The sequence below is a fragment of the Rhinopithecus roxellana genome, chromosome 17, assembly GCF_007565055.1.
Source record: "Rhinopithecus roxellana isolate Shanxi Qingling chromosome 17, ASM756505v1, whole genome shotgun sequence".
NCBI classification, from domain to species: domain Eukaryota; kingdom Metazoa; phylum Chordata; class Mammalia; order Primates; family Cercopithecidae; genus Rhinopithecus; species Rhinopithecus roxellana.
Window position 1 is genome coordinate 67,671,469 of NC_044565.1, and position 18,199 is coordinate 67,689,667.

General features: G+C 39.9%; 1 protein-coding gene and 1 pseudogene across 4 annotated transcripts in view; one reads left to right on the forward strand and one right to left on the reverse strand.

Moving 5' to 3' along the window:
- ASXL2 (ASXL transcriptional regulator 2) overlaps positions 1-18,199 on the reverse strand; it is a 162,833-nt gene that overhangs the window by 29,066 nt on the left and 115,568 nt on the right. For all 4 annotated transcript variants that reach the window (XM_010383018.2, XM_030921037.1, XM_030921039.1 and 1 more), the window contains 3 exons: positions 16,052-16,152; positions 12,995-13,121; positions 11,835-11,978 (listed from right to left, as the gene is read on the reverse strand). In XM_010383018.2, the coding sequence (XP_010381320.2) occupies positions 11,835-11,978; positions 12,995-13,121; positions 16,052-16,152 (372 nt within the window). The remainder of the gene's footprint in view (positions 1-11,834; positions 11,979-12,994; positions 13,122-16,051; positions 16,153-18,199) is intronic.
- LOC115894481 lies at positions 13,278-13,404 on the forward strand (annotated as a pseudogene).

Consider the following 18,199-nt stretch of genomic DNA (forward strand, 5'->3'; position numbering starts at 1 on the left):
CATGCCTGTAATCCCAGCACTTTGGGAGGCTAAAGCAGGCGAATCACTTGAGGACAGGAGCTCAAGACCAGCCTAGCCAACATGGTGAAACTCCATTTCTACTAAAAGTAAAAAATTAGCTGGGTGTGGTGGAGGGTGCCTGTAATCCCAGCTACTCAGGAGGCTGAGACAGGAGAATCACTTGAACCTGGGAGGCAGAGGTTGCAGTGACCCGAGATCACGCCACTGCACTCCAGCCTGGGTGACAGAGCGTGACTCTTTCTCGAAAAAAAAAAAAAAAAAAAGAATAAGAAAGGAAACAAGAAACATAGCAATAGGATAAAAAACTAAGACTGTAGAAACAAGTCCAAATATTAACAAATACAGTAAATGTAAATAAATAAAACTCATCAAATGAGAGCTTGTCACTGGGTTGAAACCAAAACAAAGAAATTTCAGCTAGTTATAAGCTATTTAGAGAGAGATTATGTAAAGCACAAGGACACAGAAAGAAGTCACACACGAGGCAAAAACAAACCATGCATTTATTAACATCGAATGAAAGATTCTTTTAGTAAAAAGACTTACTGATGATTGATAAGGTAAATAAACATTCAATCCATCAGAAAGATTTTAAACATGAAAACATCCAATATAAAGTAACTTCAAAACATGTGAAATAAAAACTGAAAGAACAGGGAAAACTGGACAAACCCACTATTTGGATAGGAAATTTCAACACATCTCTCTCAATTATTAATAAATCAAGCAAACCAAAAGCAGCTATCACTCACTTAAAAAGCTGATTTCAGGCCACGTGCAGGGGCTCATGCCTGTAATCCCAGCCCAGCACTTTGGGAGGCTGAGGCGGGTGGTATCACGAGGTCTGGAGTTCGAGACCAGCCTGACCAACACGGTGAAACCCTGTCTCTATTAAAAATACAAAAATTAGCCAGGAGTGGTGACATGCGCCTATAATCCCAGCTACTCAGGAGGCTGAGGCAGGAGAATTGCTTGAACCTGGGAGGTGGAGGTTGCAGTGAGCCAAGATCATGCCACTGCACTCCAGCCTGGGTGACTGAGCAAGACTCCGTGTCAAAAAAAAAAAAAAAAAAAAAAAAAGCTGATTTCAGATTAACAAGCTTGCTCTAACAAACACAGAACTCTGTGTTGAACGACTAGAGTATACCTACAAAATTCAGTATCATTAGGTCAAAAAAAGGAGGTCTCAGTAAATTTTGAGTAATAGTAGTGCGGTAACAGCAACAACAGCAGCAGCAAACTTACACAGGGCTTCCTAAGTGCCAGACACTGTTCTAAGCATTTACATATATTCACTCATTTATTTGTCATACAACCCTATGAAGTAGGTAACTATTACCACCCCATTTCACAGATGAAGAAAGTGAGACCCAGATATAACTTGCCCAAATCACATTATTAAGTTAGTGTAGGAATTTAAACCCAGGCAATTTGATTTTAAAGTCTTTTGTTCATCAATATACCACATAGGCATAAGCATCACACAGTCCATGCATGACATCTGACCAGAGGCTTCATAACAAAAAGATAAACAAAAATCCCTATATATTTGGAAATTAACAACAACAAACCAGAAAAACTTCAAAATAACTCCTGGGCCAAAGAACAAATTACAATAAAATTTTAAATCTTTTCAAAGTGAATAATAAAAACAGTGTCTAAGAGGTAAATGTTATCTATAAATTCAAATAGTACCTAAAGATACAAAATAAAAACAAAGGTTTCTACATTCAAACCCAACCTTCCTGCCAGAAATGACATTTTAAATTGGATGACATGAAATCACAATGTACATATTAATCATATTTGGTTTTTAATCTCACTAAATATCTCGAACATTTTTCAAATTATCACCTACAAATTAATCTTTCTTTTACAAAAAGCTGCATCACATTCCAACATATACACCGGGGGTGTCCATTTTTCTGGCTTCCCTGGGCCACACTGGAAGAAGAATTGTCGTGGGCCACACATAAAATACACTAACACTAACTAATGAGCTGTAACAAAAAGGTAAATAAATAAAAATCACCAAAAAAAATCTCATAACGTTTTAAGAAAGTTTATGAATTTGTGTTGAGCAGCATTCAAAGCCACCCTGGCCCACATGCAGCCTGTGGCAGGTTGGGCAAACTTGCTATAAACCATGACTAATTTAAATGGAATACCACTGATGATAAAGGTTAGGTGGCTACCAGTTTTTGTTTAATATAAACAAAGTTGCAATGCCTCTATAAACTTTTGAAAAGCAACAGCTTTGTTTGCTTTTCCCATATAATTAATGGAACTGGACTGTCAACCTTTCTTGAATAATTTTTACTATTTATGCATTCATTGTACCTGCACATCACAGTCAAACTTCAGTTAAAACGTTGACTTTTTTTTTTTTTTTTTTGGCATTTTTCAATTTTATTATTTCACTAGTGTACAGTGGAGTTTTCCAGAGACCACATTACTTATAAGATCATAACAGAATGCAAAAACAGACATGAGAAACTAAATGTCTTCTATTAATCCAGACATTAAAGGGATTTGTAAAAGTCTGAAACAATAATAATCTTCTAATGAAATAGTTTTGTTTTGGAAAATATAGTTTTTTTTTCTTTTTTTTTTTTTATTATACTTTAAGTTCTAGGGTACATGTGCATAATGTGCAGGTTTGTTACATACGTATACTTGTGCCATGTTGGTGTGCTGCACCCATCAACTCGTCAGCACCCATCAATTCATCATTTATATCAGGTATAACTCCCAATGAAATCCCTTCCCCCTCCCCCCTCCCCATGATAGGCCCCGGTGTGTGATGTTCCCCTTCCCGAGTCCAAGTGATCTCATTGATCAGTTCCCACCTATGAGTGAGAACATGCGGTGTTTGATTTTCTGTTCTTGTGATAGTTTGCTAAGAATGATGGTTTCCAGCTGCATCCATGTCCCTACAAAGGACACAAACTCATCCTTTTTTATGGCTGCATAGTATTCCATGGTGTATATGTGCCACATTTTCTTTTTTTTTTTCTTGAGACGGACTCTTGCTCTGTCACCCGGGCTGGAGTGCAGTGGCCAGATCTCAGCTCACTACAAGCTCTGCCTCCCGAGTTCCCGCCATTCTCCTGCCTCAGCCTCCCGAGTAGCTGGGACTACAGGCGCCCGCCACCTCGCCCGGCTAGTTTTTTTTTTGTATTTTTAGTAGAGACGGGGTTTCACCATGTTAGACAGGATGGTCTCGATCTCCTGACCTTGTGATCCGCCCGTCTCGGCCTCCCAAAGTGCTGGGATTACAGGCTTGAGCCACCGCGCCCGGCCAAGTGCCACATCTTCTTAATCCAGTCTGTCACAGATGGACATTTGGGTTGATTCCAAGTCTTTGCTATTGTGAATAGTGCCGCAATAAACATACGTGTGCATGTGTCTTTATAGCAGCATGATTTATAATCCTTTGGGTATATACCCAGTAGTGGGATGGCTAGGTCATATGGTACATCTAGTTCTAGATCCTTGAGGAACTGCCATACTGTTTTCCATAATGGTTGAACTAGTTTACATTCCCACCAACAGTGTAAAAGTGTTCCTATTTCTCCACATCCTCTCCAACACCTGTTGTTTCCTGACTTTTTAATGATTGCCATTCTAACTGGTGTGAGATGGTATCTCAATGTGGTTTTGATTTGCATTTCTCTGATGGCGAGTGATGATGAGCATTTTTTCATGTGTCTGTTGGCTGTATGAATGTCTTCTTTTGAGAAATGTCTGTTCATATCCTTTGCCCACTTTTTGATGGGGTTGTTTTTTTCTTGTGTATTTGTTTGAGTTCTTTGTAGATTCTGGATAATAGCCCTTTGTCAGATGAGTAGATTGCAAAAATTTTCTCCCATTCTGTAGGTTGCCTATTCACTCTGATGGTAGTTTCTTTTGCTGTGCAGAAGCTCTTTAGTTTAATTAGATCCCATTTGTCAATTTTGGCTTTTGCTGCCGTTGTTTTTGGTGTTTTAGACATGAAGTCCTTGCCCACGCCTATGTCCTGAATGGTACTACCTAGGTTTTCTTCTAGAGATTTTATGGTATTAGGTATAACATTTAAGTCTCTAATCCATCTTGAATTAATCTTCGTATAAGGAGTAAGGAAAGGATCCAGTTTCAGCTTTCTACTTATGGCTAGCCAATTTTCCCAGCACCATTTATTAAATAGGGAATCCTTTCCCCATTTCTTGTTTCTCTCAGGTTTGTCAAAGATCAGATGGCTGTAGATGTGTGTTATTATTTCTGAGGTCTCTGTTCTGTTCCATTGGTCTATATCTCTGTTTTGGCACCAGTACCATGCTGTTTTGGTTACTGTAGCCTTGTAGTATAGTTTGAAGTCAGGTAACGTGACGCCTCCAGCTTTGTCCTTTTGACTTAGGATTGTCTTGGCAATGCGGGCTCTTTTTTGGTTCCTTATGAACTTTAAAGCAGTTTTTTCCAATTCTGTGAAGAAACTCATTGGTAGCTTGATGGGGATGGCATTGAATCTATAAATAACCTTGGGCAGTATGGCCATTTTCACGATATTGATTCTTCCTATCCATGAGCATGGTATGTTCTTCCATTTGTTTGTGTCCTCTTTGATTTCACTGAGCAGTGGTTTGTAGTTCTCCTTGAAGAGGTCCTTTACATCCCTTGTAAGTTGGATTCCTAGGTATTTTATTCTCTTTGAAACAATTGTGAATGGAAGTTCATTCATGATTTGGCTCTCTGTTTGTCTGTTACTGGTGTCTAAGAATGCTTGTGATTTTTGCACATTAATTTTGTATCCTGAGACTTTGCTGAAGTTGCTTATCAGCTTAAGGAGATTTTGGGCTGAGACGATGGGGTTTTCTAAATATACAATCATGTCATCTGCAAACAGGGACAATTTGACTTCTTCTTTTCCTAACTGAATACCCTTGATTTCTTTCTCTTGCCTGATTGCCCTAGCCAGAACTTCCAACACTATGTTGAATAGGAGTGGTGAGAGAGGGCATCCCTGTCTTGTGCCAGTTTTCAAAGGGAATTTTTCCAGTTTTTGCCCATTCAGTATGATATTAGCTGTGGGTTTGTCATAAATAGCTCTTATTATTTTGAGGTACATTCCATCAATACCGAATTTATTGAGCGTTTTTAACATGAAGGGCTGTTGAATTTTGTCAAAAGCCTTTTCTGCATCTATTGAGATAATCATGTGGTTCTTGTCTTTGGTTCTGTTTATATGCTGGATTACGTTTATTGATTTGCAAATGTTGAACCAGCCTTGCATCCCAGGGATGAAGCCCACTTGATCATGGTGGATAAGCTTTTTGATGTGCTGCTGAATCTGGTTTGCCAGTATTTTATTGAGGATTTTTGCATCGATGTTCATCAGAGATATTGGTCTAAAATTTTCTTTTTTTGTTGTGTCTCTGCCAGGCTTTGGTATCAGGATGATGTTGGCCTCATAAAATGAGTTAGGGAGGATTCCCTCTTTTTCAATTGATTGGAATAGTTTCAGAAGGAATGGTACCAGCTCCTCCTTGTACCTCTGGTAGAATTCAGCTGTGAATCCATCTGGTCCTGGACTTTTTTTGGTGGGTAGGCTATTAATTATTGCCTCAATTTCAGAGCCTGCTATTGGTCTATTCAGGGATTCAACTTCTTCCTGGTTTAGTCTTGGAAGAGTATAAGTGTCCAGGAAATTATCCATTTCTTCTAGATTTTCTAGTTGATTTGCGTAGAGGTGTTTATAGTATTCTCTGATGGTAGTTTGTATTTCTGTGGGGTTGGTGGTGATATCCCCTTTATCATTTTTTATTGCGTCTATTTGATTCTTCTCTCTTTTCTTATTAGTCTTGCTAGTGGTCTGTCAATTTTGTTGATCTTTTCCAAAAACCAACTCCTGGATTCACTGATTTTTTGGAGGGTTTTTTGTGTCTCTATCTCCTTCAGTTCTGCTCTGATCTTAGTTATTTCTTGCCTTCTGCTAGCTTTTGAATGTGTTTGCTCTTGCCTCTCTAGTTCTTTTAATTGTGATGTTAGAGTGTCAATTTTAGATCTTTCCTGCTTTCTCTTGTGGGCATTTAGTGCTATAAATTTCCCTCTACACACTGCTTTAAATGTGTCCCAGAGATTCTGGTATGTTGTATCTTTGTTCTCATTGGTTTCAAAGAACATCTTTATTTCTGCCTTCATTTCGTTATGTAACCAGTAGTCATTCAGGAGCAGGTTGTTCAGTTTCCACGTAGTTGAGCGGTTTTGATTGAGTTTCTTAGTCCTGAGTTCTAGTTTGATTGCACTGTGGTCTGAGAGACAGTTTGTTATAATTTCTGTTCTTTTACATTTGCTGAGGAGTGTTTTACTTCCAATTATGTGGTCAATTTTGGAATAAGTGTGATGTGGTGCTGAGAAGAATGTATATTCTGTTGATTTGGGGTGGAGAGTTCTATAGATGTCTATTAGGTCCGCTTGGTGCAGAGATGAGTTCAATTCCTGGATGTCCTTGTTAACTTTCTGTCTTGTTGATCTGTCTAATGTTGACAGTGGAGTGTTGAAGTCTCCCATTATTATTGTATGGGAGTCTAAGTCTCTTTGTAAGTCTCTAAGGACTTGCTTTATGAATCTGGGTGCTCCTGTATTGGGTGCATATATATTTAGGATAGTTAGCTCTTCCTGTTGAATTGATCCCTTTAACATTATGTAATGGCATTCTTTGTCTCTTTTGATCTTTGATGGTTTAAAGTCTGTTTTATCAGAGACTAGTATTGCAACCTCTGCTTTTTTTTGTTCTCCATTTGCTTGGTAGATCTTCCTCCATCCCTTTATTTTGAGCCTATGTATGTCTCTGCATGTGAGATAGGTCTCCTGAATACAGCAGACTGATGGGTCTTGACTCTTTATCCAGTTTGCCAGTCTGTGTCTTTTAATTGGAGCATTTAGTCCATTTACATTTAAGGTTAATATTGTTACGTGTGAACTTGATCCTGCCATTATGATATTAACTGGTTATTTTGCTCATTAGTTGATGCAGTTTCTTCCTAGCCTCGATGGTCTTTACATTTTGGCATGTTTTTGCGATGGCTGGTACCAGTTGTTCCTTTCCATGTTTAGGGCTTCCTTCAGGGTCTCTTGTAAGGCAGGCCTGGTGGTGACAAAATCTCTAAGCATTTGCTTATCTGTAAAGGATTTTATTTCTCCTTCACTTAAGAAACTTAGTTTGGCTGGATATGAAATTCTGGGTTTAAAATTCTTTTCTTTAAGAATGTTGAATATTGGCCCCCACTCTCTTCTGGCTTGTAGTTTCTGCCGAGAGATCTGCTGTTAGTCTGATGGGCTTCCCTTTGCGGGTAACCTGACCTTTCTCTCTGGCTGCCCTTGAGATTTTTTTCCTTCATTTCAACTTTGGTGAATCTGGCAATTATGTGTCTTGGAGTTGCTCTTCTCGAGGAGTATCTTTGTGGCGTTCTCTGTATTTCCTGAATTTGAATGTTGGCCTGCCCTACTAGGTTGGGGAAGTTCTCCTGGATGATATCCTGAAGAGTGTTTTCCAACTTGGTTCCATTTTCCCCCTCACTTTCAGGCACCCCAATCAGACGTAGATTTGGTCTTTTTACATAATCCCATACTTCTCGCAGGCTTTGTTCATTTCTTTTTCTTCATTTTTCTTTTGGTTTCTCTTCTCGCTTCATTTCATTCATTTGATCCTCAATCGCTGATACTCTTTCTTCCAGTTGATCGAGTCGGTTACTGAAGCTTGTGCACTTGTCACGTATTTCTTGTGTCATGGTTTTCATCTCTGTCAGTTCGTTTATGACCTTCTCTGCATTAATTAGTCTAGCTGTCAATTCTTCCACTCTTTTTTCAAGATTTTTAGTTTCTTTGCGCTGGGTACGTAATTCCTCCTTTAGCTCTGAGAAGTTTGATGGACTGAAGCCTTCTTCTCTCATCTCGTCAAAGTCATTCTCTGACCAGCTTTGATCCGTTGCGGGCGATGGGGTGCGCTCCTTTGCAGGGGGAGATGCGCTCTCATTTTTTGAATTTCCAGCTTTTCTGCCCTGCTTTTTCCCCATCTTTGTGGTTTTATCTGCCTCTGGTCTTTGATGATGGTGACGTACTGATGGGGTTTTGGTATAGGTGTCCTTCCTGTTTGATAGTTTTCCTTCTAATAGTCAGGACCCTCAGCTGTAGGTCTGTTGGAGATTGCTTGAGGTCCACTCCAGACCCTGTTTGCCTGGGTATCAGCAGCAGAGGTTGCAGAAGAGAGAATATTGCTGAACAGTGAGTGTACCTGTCTGATTCTTACTTTGGAAGCTTCCTCTCAGGGATGTACTCCACCCTGTGAGGTGTGGGGTGTCAGACTGCCCCTAGTGGGGGATGTCTCCCAGTTAGGCTACTCAGGGGTCAGGGACCCACTTGAGCAGGCAGTCTGTCCCTTCTCAGATCTCAACCTCCGTGTTGGGAGATCCACTGCTCTCTTCAAAGCTGTCAGACAGAGTCGTCTGCATCTGCAGAGGTTCCTGCTGCTTTTTTTGTTGTTGTTTAGCTGTGCCCTGTCCCCAGAGGTGGAGTCTACAGAGACAGGCAGGTTTCCTTGAGCTGCTGTGAGCGCCACCCAGTTCGAGCTTCCCAGCGGCTTTGTTTACCTACTTAAGCCTCAGCAATGGCGGGCGCCCCTCCCCCAGCCTCGCTGCTGCCTTGCGGTTAGATCGCAGACTGCTGTGTTAGCAATGAGGGAGGCTCCTTGGGCGTGGGACCCTCCCGGCCAGGTGTGGGATATATTCTCCTGGTGTGCCCGTTTGCTTGAAGTGCAGTACTGGGGTGGGAGTTACCCGATTTTCCAGGTGTTGTGTGTCTCAGTTCCCCTGGCTAGGAAAACGGATTCCCTTCCCCCTTGTGCTTCCCAGGTGAAGCGATGCCTCCGCCCTGCTTCAGCTCTTGCTGGTCGGGCTGCAGCAGCTGACCAGCACCGATTGTCTGGCACTCCCTAGTGAGATGACCCCAGTACCTCAGTTGAAAATGCAGAAATCACTGGTCTTCTGTGTCGCTCGCGCTGGGAGTTGGAGACTGGAGCTGTTCCTATTCGGCCATCTTGCTCCCAAAATGTTGACTTCTTAAAAGACTGGCAAGTAGTTGTGAATTATTTTCTACTACTGATTGAATTGTGTACCCTGAAGATACTTTTTTGCTTCAAAGTGGTCAGTTTAAGTCCTCTAATTTTAGTAAAGATGACTTACTCTAGTTTTTCCAATTTAGGTTGCCGTAATCTATTATATTATACTTGAAATCTGAGGCATGTTTATTCTTCTGACTGAATCTGGGATGTAAAAATATATATTATCAATTTAACTGAAGTTAATAAAAATGATACCAATGTCAGGTAGAAAGTGTTTTATATAAATTAGCTAATTTAGTTTTATCATTTATGTTTTACACAACTTCTTCCGCGTGTTTTGAAAATAGTCATTGTGTGGCCGGATGCCGTGGCTCATGCCTGTAATCCCGGCACTTTGGGAGGCCGAGGCTGGCAGATCACGAGGTCAGGAGATCAAGAGCATCCTGGCTAACATAGTGAAACTCCGTCTGCACTGAAAATACAAAAAATTAGCCGAGCGTGGTGGCGGGTGCTACTTGGGAGGCTGAGGCAGGAGAATGGCATGAACACAGGAGGCGCAGCTTGCAGTGAGCTGAGATTGGGCCACTGCGCTCCAGCCTGGGCAACAGAGTGAGATTCCATCTCAGAAAAAAGCAAATAGTCATTATGGCTATGTTACAAAAATTTCCACACTATTTCCCTTAATGCTCATTTGCTTGAAAGAAGATGGACTTTGCTTACTTCTCAGCCATCAGGTCAAACTTACATAAATGGAAATGGTGCTTTCTTTTTTTATGGTCAATTTTTCCTAGTTTTCCATGAAAGTTAAAAATTCCTGGTCCATAATTTCTCAATTTTGTACCTCTACATTTCTTTTGCAATTTACTAAAATTTCAATTTTAACTGATTTTAAGTAGAATATGGGCTCCATAAGGAAGAAATACTGTTCTGTTCATCATCATAGCCCTAGGTCTCTAAATCTGTGTTTGGCTTATTAGCATTCCTTCTATAGATATTTGTTTAATAAATATTTTTATTCTTAGCAGTGAAACTAAGGATCAAAGGGCACATTTGGCTTAAATATGTGATATACTACATTACGAAAAATGTATAATCCCCTCTAGAATCAAACTAAGGTTTTTTGATTTTTTTGATTTTTTTTTTTTTTTAGAAAGCATTTGTCTGAAATATTGTTACTTCTGTTCTCACACTTAATACTTTAGATCAGTCTGGAATATGTAAATGAATACAGAATAAATTTCCCTCAGAATGTGTCAGCACTGCTATACTTTTAGCTTCCATGTTGCTGCTAAGGATGTCTGTACTCCCAATTCTTGAATCTTTCTATGTGAAGTATTTTTCTTCTTTCTGAAGGCTTTTTGTTACCTTTTCATTGACCCTATACGTTTCAAGATTTTTTAAAAAAACGTGCCTTGGCATAGGTTTCTTTTCACTCATGTTTCTTAATGCCTATTACACACTTTTAATCTGGAATTCTGTGGCTTTTTATTCTAAATAATGTTCTTATATTATTTTTATCACATTCTGTTCTTCCTTTCTGATAGTCCTACTATGTGAGACATTGTACAACCTAGATTGTTGTTCCAAGTTTCTTACTTTTTCTCTCCTACTGAACCTCTTTTTCACTTTGACAGATTTTTCTAAGAAATTTCTTCAACTTTACTGAAACATTATCAAGATGATATCTGCTTAGCTGGGAACCTATATATTTGCCTGCAGGTTTTTTTCTAAGACTATTCAATGTCTTTAGGTATCAATCCACCAATCTCAAGCTGGACCATGATGGGAGGAAGAAGGATGTAGTGGTGTTAGAAATATGTCTTGCTAGCATTTTGAAAGCGAAGAAGGAGAATCCCTATTCAGTATTTACATTTTACTTGATTTTCCAGATTTCAGTACAGTGCCTCCTCATCTGCCCCCAGCTATGTTTGATATCCCTGAATTTGGAGTTTCTCTGGTTCAAATTTCACCTCAAAATAAACCTCCTGTCTCCTGCTGGGGTAAGGCATCAAACTGCTTCTTACTATCTTTCAAATAAAATTTTCCCCTTCTCTTCTGTAATACATCATATCTCCAATTCTTGAGCCTTCCTGGTGTTCTGCAGCCTTATGTGGCTGGTTTATCCCTGGCAACTGCTCTTCAGCTCAGTGAAAAATTCTATCCAGTTTTCATCTCTCAAAATTTGCTGACGTCTCTTGCCCAGCTGTGGTCTCCTTGTTTTCTTTGTCTGTATGGATTTGATCTTTTGTATGTCCATACTATCATTTCAATGGGATTTCAAAAGGAATAGAGAGAAGAAATTTCAGTCTGTCACATATATTTAGTTGTAAGCCCTTCTTTCTTTACACAGAAATAAAACATGAATAATGCTGGACAAAGCAACCTATTGGCAGAAAGGGAAATAAACCACAAAATGACTGATAATAGATCTTTCTCTCAAATAGTTTGTTAAGAGGAAGACAGGAACAACATGAATACAGTCAAGAGCTCAAAGGTAAACAGGGGATAACAGAAGAAAGACATACTAAACCAATTCTGTTCCTGTTACTTTTCATTTTGTAACAGTAATTACGTTAGCAACAACAAAAAGTTATGTCTAATCTTTGCTATGTAACTCAAATCTAAGTTGTAAGTACCTAAGTCAGGTAGCTGATGAATTTCAAACGTGTAGCTGATAAATCATGGCAATGAAAACTGAAGTCTTTGTAAGCAAACTTACTGGTATGGAGTCTCTCAGATCTCTGGAATGACTTCTTCCCCAAGCCTAGCAAAGTATTTTCCACTTTAACTGAAGAAGAAAAGCTGGAGTTTGAGTTTTGAGGGCTGCTTGACTGTCCATCAGATTGCCTTCCCTCCCATGTTGCTAGGAGAAAAAAATACGTAAAGACTGGTAGCACTGAGATTATAGACAGAATCAATTAATCAATCATTCGACATTCACTAAATGAAGTTATGTATGAGGCAATGTGACCCTCCCTAATGTGTTTTGAGTTTGAGAATTAAAGTCAAAGAGTAAAATAAAACTCTGTTTTTCCTCCCAGCATACTATTTGCTTCCAGTGGTAAATTTCCTTTCTCATAAAAATGCAGTTCTGTAAGATTCAGATTGAGTCTGGCAGGCCCATAGAATCAGCTTATGGTATCAAACTGAATTATGTAATGCAATACAGAGTCTGTATATAGAAAGTTTAGAGTAGAAACAAACACACAACCACAAAAAAAGATTCAAAGGCCTTACAGACATGTCCAAAATAAACTCAAAGGTTGTATGTATTCTTAGGAAAACTTGTTATTTTTACAGAAAACTGGCTAAGAGTTTAGTTTGAGCCTCTTGGAAACATCAGATTTTAAGGTTGTTGATTAGAGGTTTCCAAACATTTATCAGATTAGACCATCTTGAAAGTCAGTCATTTATTTCCTTCTTACATGCAAATCCCAGTGCTAACATTTTTTTTGGAAACAGGGTCTCGCTCTGTCATCCAGGCTGCAGTGCAGTGGTGAGATCAGGGCTAATGGCAGTCTTGACCTCCCAGGCTCAACCAATCCTCCCACCTTAGCTTCCCGAGTAGCTGGGGCTACAGGTGTGCACCACCACATCTGGTTAATTTTGTTTGTTGTTGTTGAGACAGGGGCTCACTATTTTGCCCAGGCTGGTCTTGAACTCCTGGGCTCTGAGTTACTTTTTAATAACTGCATGATTATTTTGCATACAACTTCTCCCATTTATCCTGGAAGGATTTATATTGATGTTCTGGCAGTACAAGGATTGTGTAAGTAAATGTAATTTAAAAATAAATGATGTCATAAACAAATTAGGAAAACCAACACAAAAATACTGGGAAAAAGAAACTTCCATTGAAAAACTGCCCAAACTGCTTACCAGGTTTGGCAGGTACAGAGTCACTGGCTGCTTTGACAGTCTTGAGAGAGAGATGCTGGTTGGAGGAGATGGATATGCTTGGCTTGCACTGCTGCTGCTGCTTCTTCTGCTGTTGCTGCTTTAGAGCCTATAAAGATAAAACAGACTATAAGAAACAAAACAAATCAGTTTTTTAGTAATAATATAAAGTAAATTACTTCTTTTTCAAATGGCAAGAAGCATGCTGATCGTTCCATTTCTTTGAACTCTATCAAAGCAAACAAAATCCTAAATTAAGCCAACTCTCGCTTCTTGGCCTTTTGGCTAAGATCAAGTGTAGTATCTGTTCTTATCAGTTTAAATTAAAACAACTAAACACAAAGCCTAAATGATTCTTAGAGTTTGGATAGTTTTTGCCAGTATCATTCCTTTATATAAATGTGAAAAATAGTCATTAGCATTTTTTGGAACTTAAAAAAATCATTAGGCAAGCCAAAAACTTTCCAGTCTTGTAAGCAGAGACTGTATGTTTTCAATCATTTCTAGAAATGAAATTCTAAGCCTTATAACAAAAAGAGCCCTATCTGCATCAAACCTATGTAGAAATGTAAATATTTAGTTTATGCAGGCTTCAGAGGTACTATATATTTACAAAAGTTTGTAAATAACTACATCAGTTGTCTTGGGTGGCAGCAATGAGATCTGTCCCAATTATCAAATTTCAGCAATTTACAGCAATGCAATAAACAGACAGGGAAGACTAGACAATACTGGTTCTAACAACAGTGTGGTTCCTTCTGTCTACTTCAGAATATTTTGATTTCTATGAGGTCCTTAATTTATAGAATATACTTGATAATACTATTTAAAATCAACAGAAAAACAAGAAATGCCTAAATTTTAATCACAAAAACATTATGAAGGCAACTTTTAACTTAAGGTTTTTTTTTTTAAAAAAAGATAAAGAAACCAAGAAAAGTAATTTCAGGGAAAAAAAACTGAAGTTTGACTTTGCTAGGTTGCCAGTTTCAAGCTCTTAAGACCGTCGTGTGGAAAAGTCTGGAATAACTGGCTACTTCTGGATTCCTATTCTCTTTTCCCAATATAGTTTCCTCCTGCTTAACATTTCACACGTATCTCTGGCTATGCTATAAGCACAGTGGCAACAAATCATCTCCTCACTCTAAGTTGCCAATGCAGAAAAGCAACTGAGAGAGCTCTATGTCTCGCTTAGACTCACCTACATTTATAATAGGTGAGGCAGAAGCACAAAGTACATAAAAAGGCTGTATTGACTGACCATTGATTATGGCTTATTCTCTCACTCTTTGCAATTAGCTCGGAAGATGTTCATAGACTTGCTGCAGATGCAGTCACCAGTATTCATTCCTTGCTCCTCACAGGACCCATGTAATTTCAGATTAATGTAAAATTTAATAAAACCACTTGATTGCAACTATTTCTGTTGTGATCGTGTACTTATTTATTTATTTATTTATTGAGAACTATTTCTGCTGTGATCGTGTGCATTCATTCATTTATTTATTTATTTATTTTTCAAGACGGAGTCTCGCTCTGTCGCCCAGGTTGGAGTGCAGTGGCCAGATCTCAGCCATTCACCAAACCCAAGCTCCGCCTCCTGGGTTTACACCATTCTCCTGCCTCAGCCTCCTGAGTAGCTGGGACTACAGGCACCTGCCACCACGCCCGGCTAGTTTTTTGTATTTTTTAGTAGAGACGGGGTTTCACCGTGGTAGCCAGGATGGTCTCAATCTCCTGACCTCATGATCCACCCGTCTCAGCCTCCCAAAGTGCTGGGATTACAGGCTTGAGCCACCGTGCCCGGCCCATTTATTTTTTATTATTTAATTTTTTTTTGAGACGGGGTCTTGCTCTATTGCCCAAGCTGGAGTGCAGTGGCATGATCTCGGCTCACTGTAACCTCCACGCCCTGGGTTCAAATGATTCTCTCATCTCATCCTCCAAAGTAGATGGGATTACAGGAGGTCTCCGAACTCCTGACCTCAGGTGATCCGCCTGCCTTGGCCTCCCAAAGTGCTAGGATTACAGGCGTGAGTCACTGCACCCAACAAAGTTAAGTATAGTATAATATTAAAAAATCCAGGCCAGGTGTGGTGGCTGTACACCTGTAATCCCAGCACTTTGGGAGGTTGAGGCAGGTGAATCATTTGAGGTCAGGAATTCCAGACTAGCCTGACCAACATGGTGAAACCCCGTCTCTACTAAAAACACAAAAATTAGCCAGGCAGGGTGATGAGCACCTGTAAGTAATCCCAGCTACTCGGGAGGCTGAGGCGGAGGTTGCAGTGGGCAACAAGAGAAACGCTGCCTCCAAAAAAAAAAAAAAAAAAAAAAAGAAAATTAAGAAAAAGAAAATCTAGCTATGTAATTCTGTGTTAGTAGATTAAAAGAGAAAAATCTATGTGATCATCTCTATAAATCCTGAAGAAAACAAACCTGAAAAATTCAACACCTATTCATGATTTAAAAACACACACACAAACAAACGAAAGATTCTGAGCAAACTACGAACAAATTAGACACTTCAAAAATGTGATAAAAAGAGTATCTACCGGCCAGGTGCGGAAGCATATGCCTGTAATCCCAGGACCTTGGGAGGCCAAGGTTGGTAGATCACAAGGTCAAGAAATCGAGACCATCCTGGCCAACATGGTGAAACCTTGTCTCTACTAAAAACACAAAAATTAGCTGGGCGTGGTGGCAGGCGCCTAGTCCCAGTGACTTGGGAGTCTGAGGCAGGAGAATCGCTTGAACCCGGGAAGCGGAGGTTGCAGTGAGCCAAGATCATGCCACTGTACTCCAGCCTGGCAACAGAGTAAGACTCCATCTCAAAAAAAAAAGAGTATCTACCAAAAACTTATAACATGTGTTACAAAGAGGTGCATAAATTACTAAAACCACATTGGGCTACTGCATGAAAGTTCCACTGACAAGGGCCCAATGTAAAAAATTTTCAAAAAATATCCAATGACTGCTGAGGTGTGCGTTTTTAATATAGGAAATTCTACTTGATAAACACAGACTAGCAATGCTTACCTGCTTTAGTGCCTTCTTGCTGTGCTTCTGTGATGGAGAAATGACTTTACCTGCTGGAATGGTGGGTGATGGGCAGCCTGACTGTGGGGAGGACGACGATACTAGGGAAAAAAAAGTGACAATAAAAGATTTTTGTTAACAGAGATATCAAGCACCATTCCTTCCCCAATCATATGCTGCTACCTGGAGTAAGATCTGTGACCAAACACTTTTGGGAACGATGTACTTTTTGGAGTTTTACTGCAAACAGCCTCCCTTTTCAGTTTTTTTCCTCAGAAAGTTCTAGTGAAGAATGATAGGACTGGGAAGGGATGAGTGTTAGTATTCATTACTTTCCATTTATTAATTTTTCAATAGAATTGACTGAAGAATGACTCTTCAAATCAGATAAAACTTAGAAAAGATTCTAGGGCCTTTTAGACAGTATCTATGGTCTCACAGTAAATCTAATGACAACATGATATAGCGTAAGGGCCTTGGGTTGGCAGTTTAAAATAAAGACATTAAGGCCATTCGACCTCAAAACTCTACCCTAGTTTTAATCCTTACATTCCTTCATCCTTTAAATCGATAGTTACAGGTTTACCAATGTGAGAGGGTATTTTAAGATTTCTCTAATGAAAGCAATTTGAATTTGCATAGGATGTAACCACTCTCTACTTCATCACTAGCTGTTTTACATAGTCTGGCAGAGCTCAGTCAGACCTGAGTGGGTCTTATGTGAATGAGGGTTCTTTCTTTAAGAATCTATACCTCTTAGGCCGGGCGCGGTGGCTCAAGCCTGTAATCCCAGTACTTTGGGAGGCCGAGACGGGCGGATCACGAGGTCAGGAGATCGAGACCATCCTGGCTAACACAGTGAAACCCTGTCTCTACTAAAAAATACAAAAAAAGCTAGCTGGGCGAGGTGGCTGGCGCCTGTAGTCCCAGCTACTTGGGAGGCTGAGGCAGGAGAATGGCGTTAACCCGGGAGGCGGAGCTTGCAGTGAGCTGAGATCCGGCCACTGCACTCCAGTCCGGGCGACAAAGCGAGACTCCGTCTCAAAAAAAAAAAAAAAAGAATCTATACCTCTTAAACAGCAAGTAGATATTTATGTTCTATAAAATTAAACAATATGTGAGTAGTGTTTACGATAAATACAGAAATTGCTGATTCAGTATCCTTATTTTAAAAAAAAACAACAACAAGAAATTATAATCACTACTGCTAGTGATGACTCTTGAAGAATGCATGTTTACTAAAGTCTTCCTCTACTCATAGTAGTTGGACAGAAAAGGCCCAAATAGCAAAATGATATCCCATGGTAAGGGCAATAAGCTTTAAGATGTCATAAAAGTACATACAAGGTGGTGCGCAGTGGCTCACGCCTGCAGTCCCAGCACTTTGGGAGGCCAAGGCGGGCGGATGACCTGAGGTCGGAGTTCAAGAACAGCCTGACCAACATGAAGAAACCCCATCTCTACTAAAAATACAAAATTAGCCAGGCGTGGTGGCATATGCCAGTAATCCCAGCTACTCAGGAGGCTGAGGGAGAAGAATCGCTTGAACCTGGGAAGTGGAAGTTGTGGTGAGGAGATCGTGCCATTGCACTCCAGCCTGGGCAACAAGAGCAAAACTCCGTCTCAAAAAAAAAAAAAAAAAAAAAAAAGGCCGGGCGCGGTGGCTCAAGCCTGTAATCCCAGCACTTTGGGAGGCTGAGACGGGCGGATCATAAGGTCAGGAGATCGAGACCATCCTGGCGAACACGGTGAAACCCAGTCTCTACTAAAAAATACAAAAAAAACTAGCCAGGCGAGGTGGCGGGCGCCTGTAGTCCCAGCTACTCAGGAGGCTGAGGCAGGAGAATGGCGTGAACCCGGGAGGTGGAGCTTGCAGTGAGCTGAGATCCGGCCACTGCACTCCAGCCTGGGCGACAAAGAGAGACTCCGTCTCAAAAAAAAAAAAAAAAAAAAAAAAAAAAAAAAAAAAAAAAAAAAATTACATACGTACTGATAGGTAGGTTAGCTACCGGTCATAAAAATGTAGAAGCATATTTCATTGGTGTATCCAAGTTTTGGACTACGGTATTTCAATTTACTTAGGCGTCCTAAGAAAGGAATGCACAGTAGATGCATTTAAAGAAGACAGCGGCAAACAATTAAGATGAT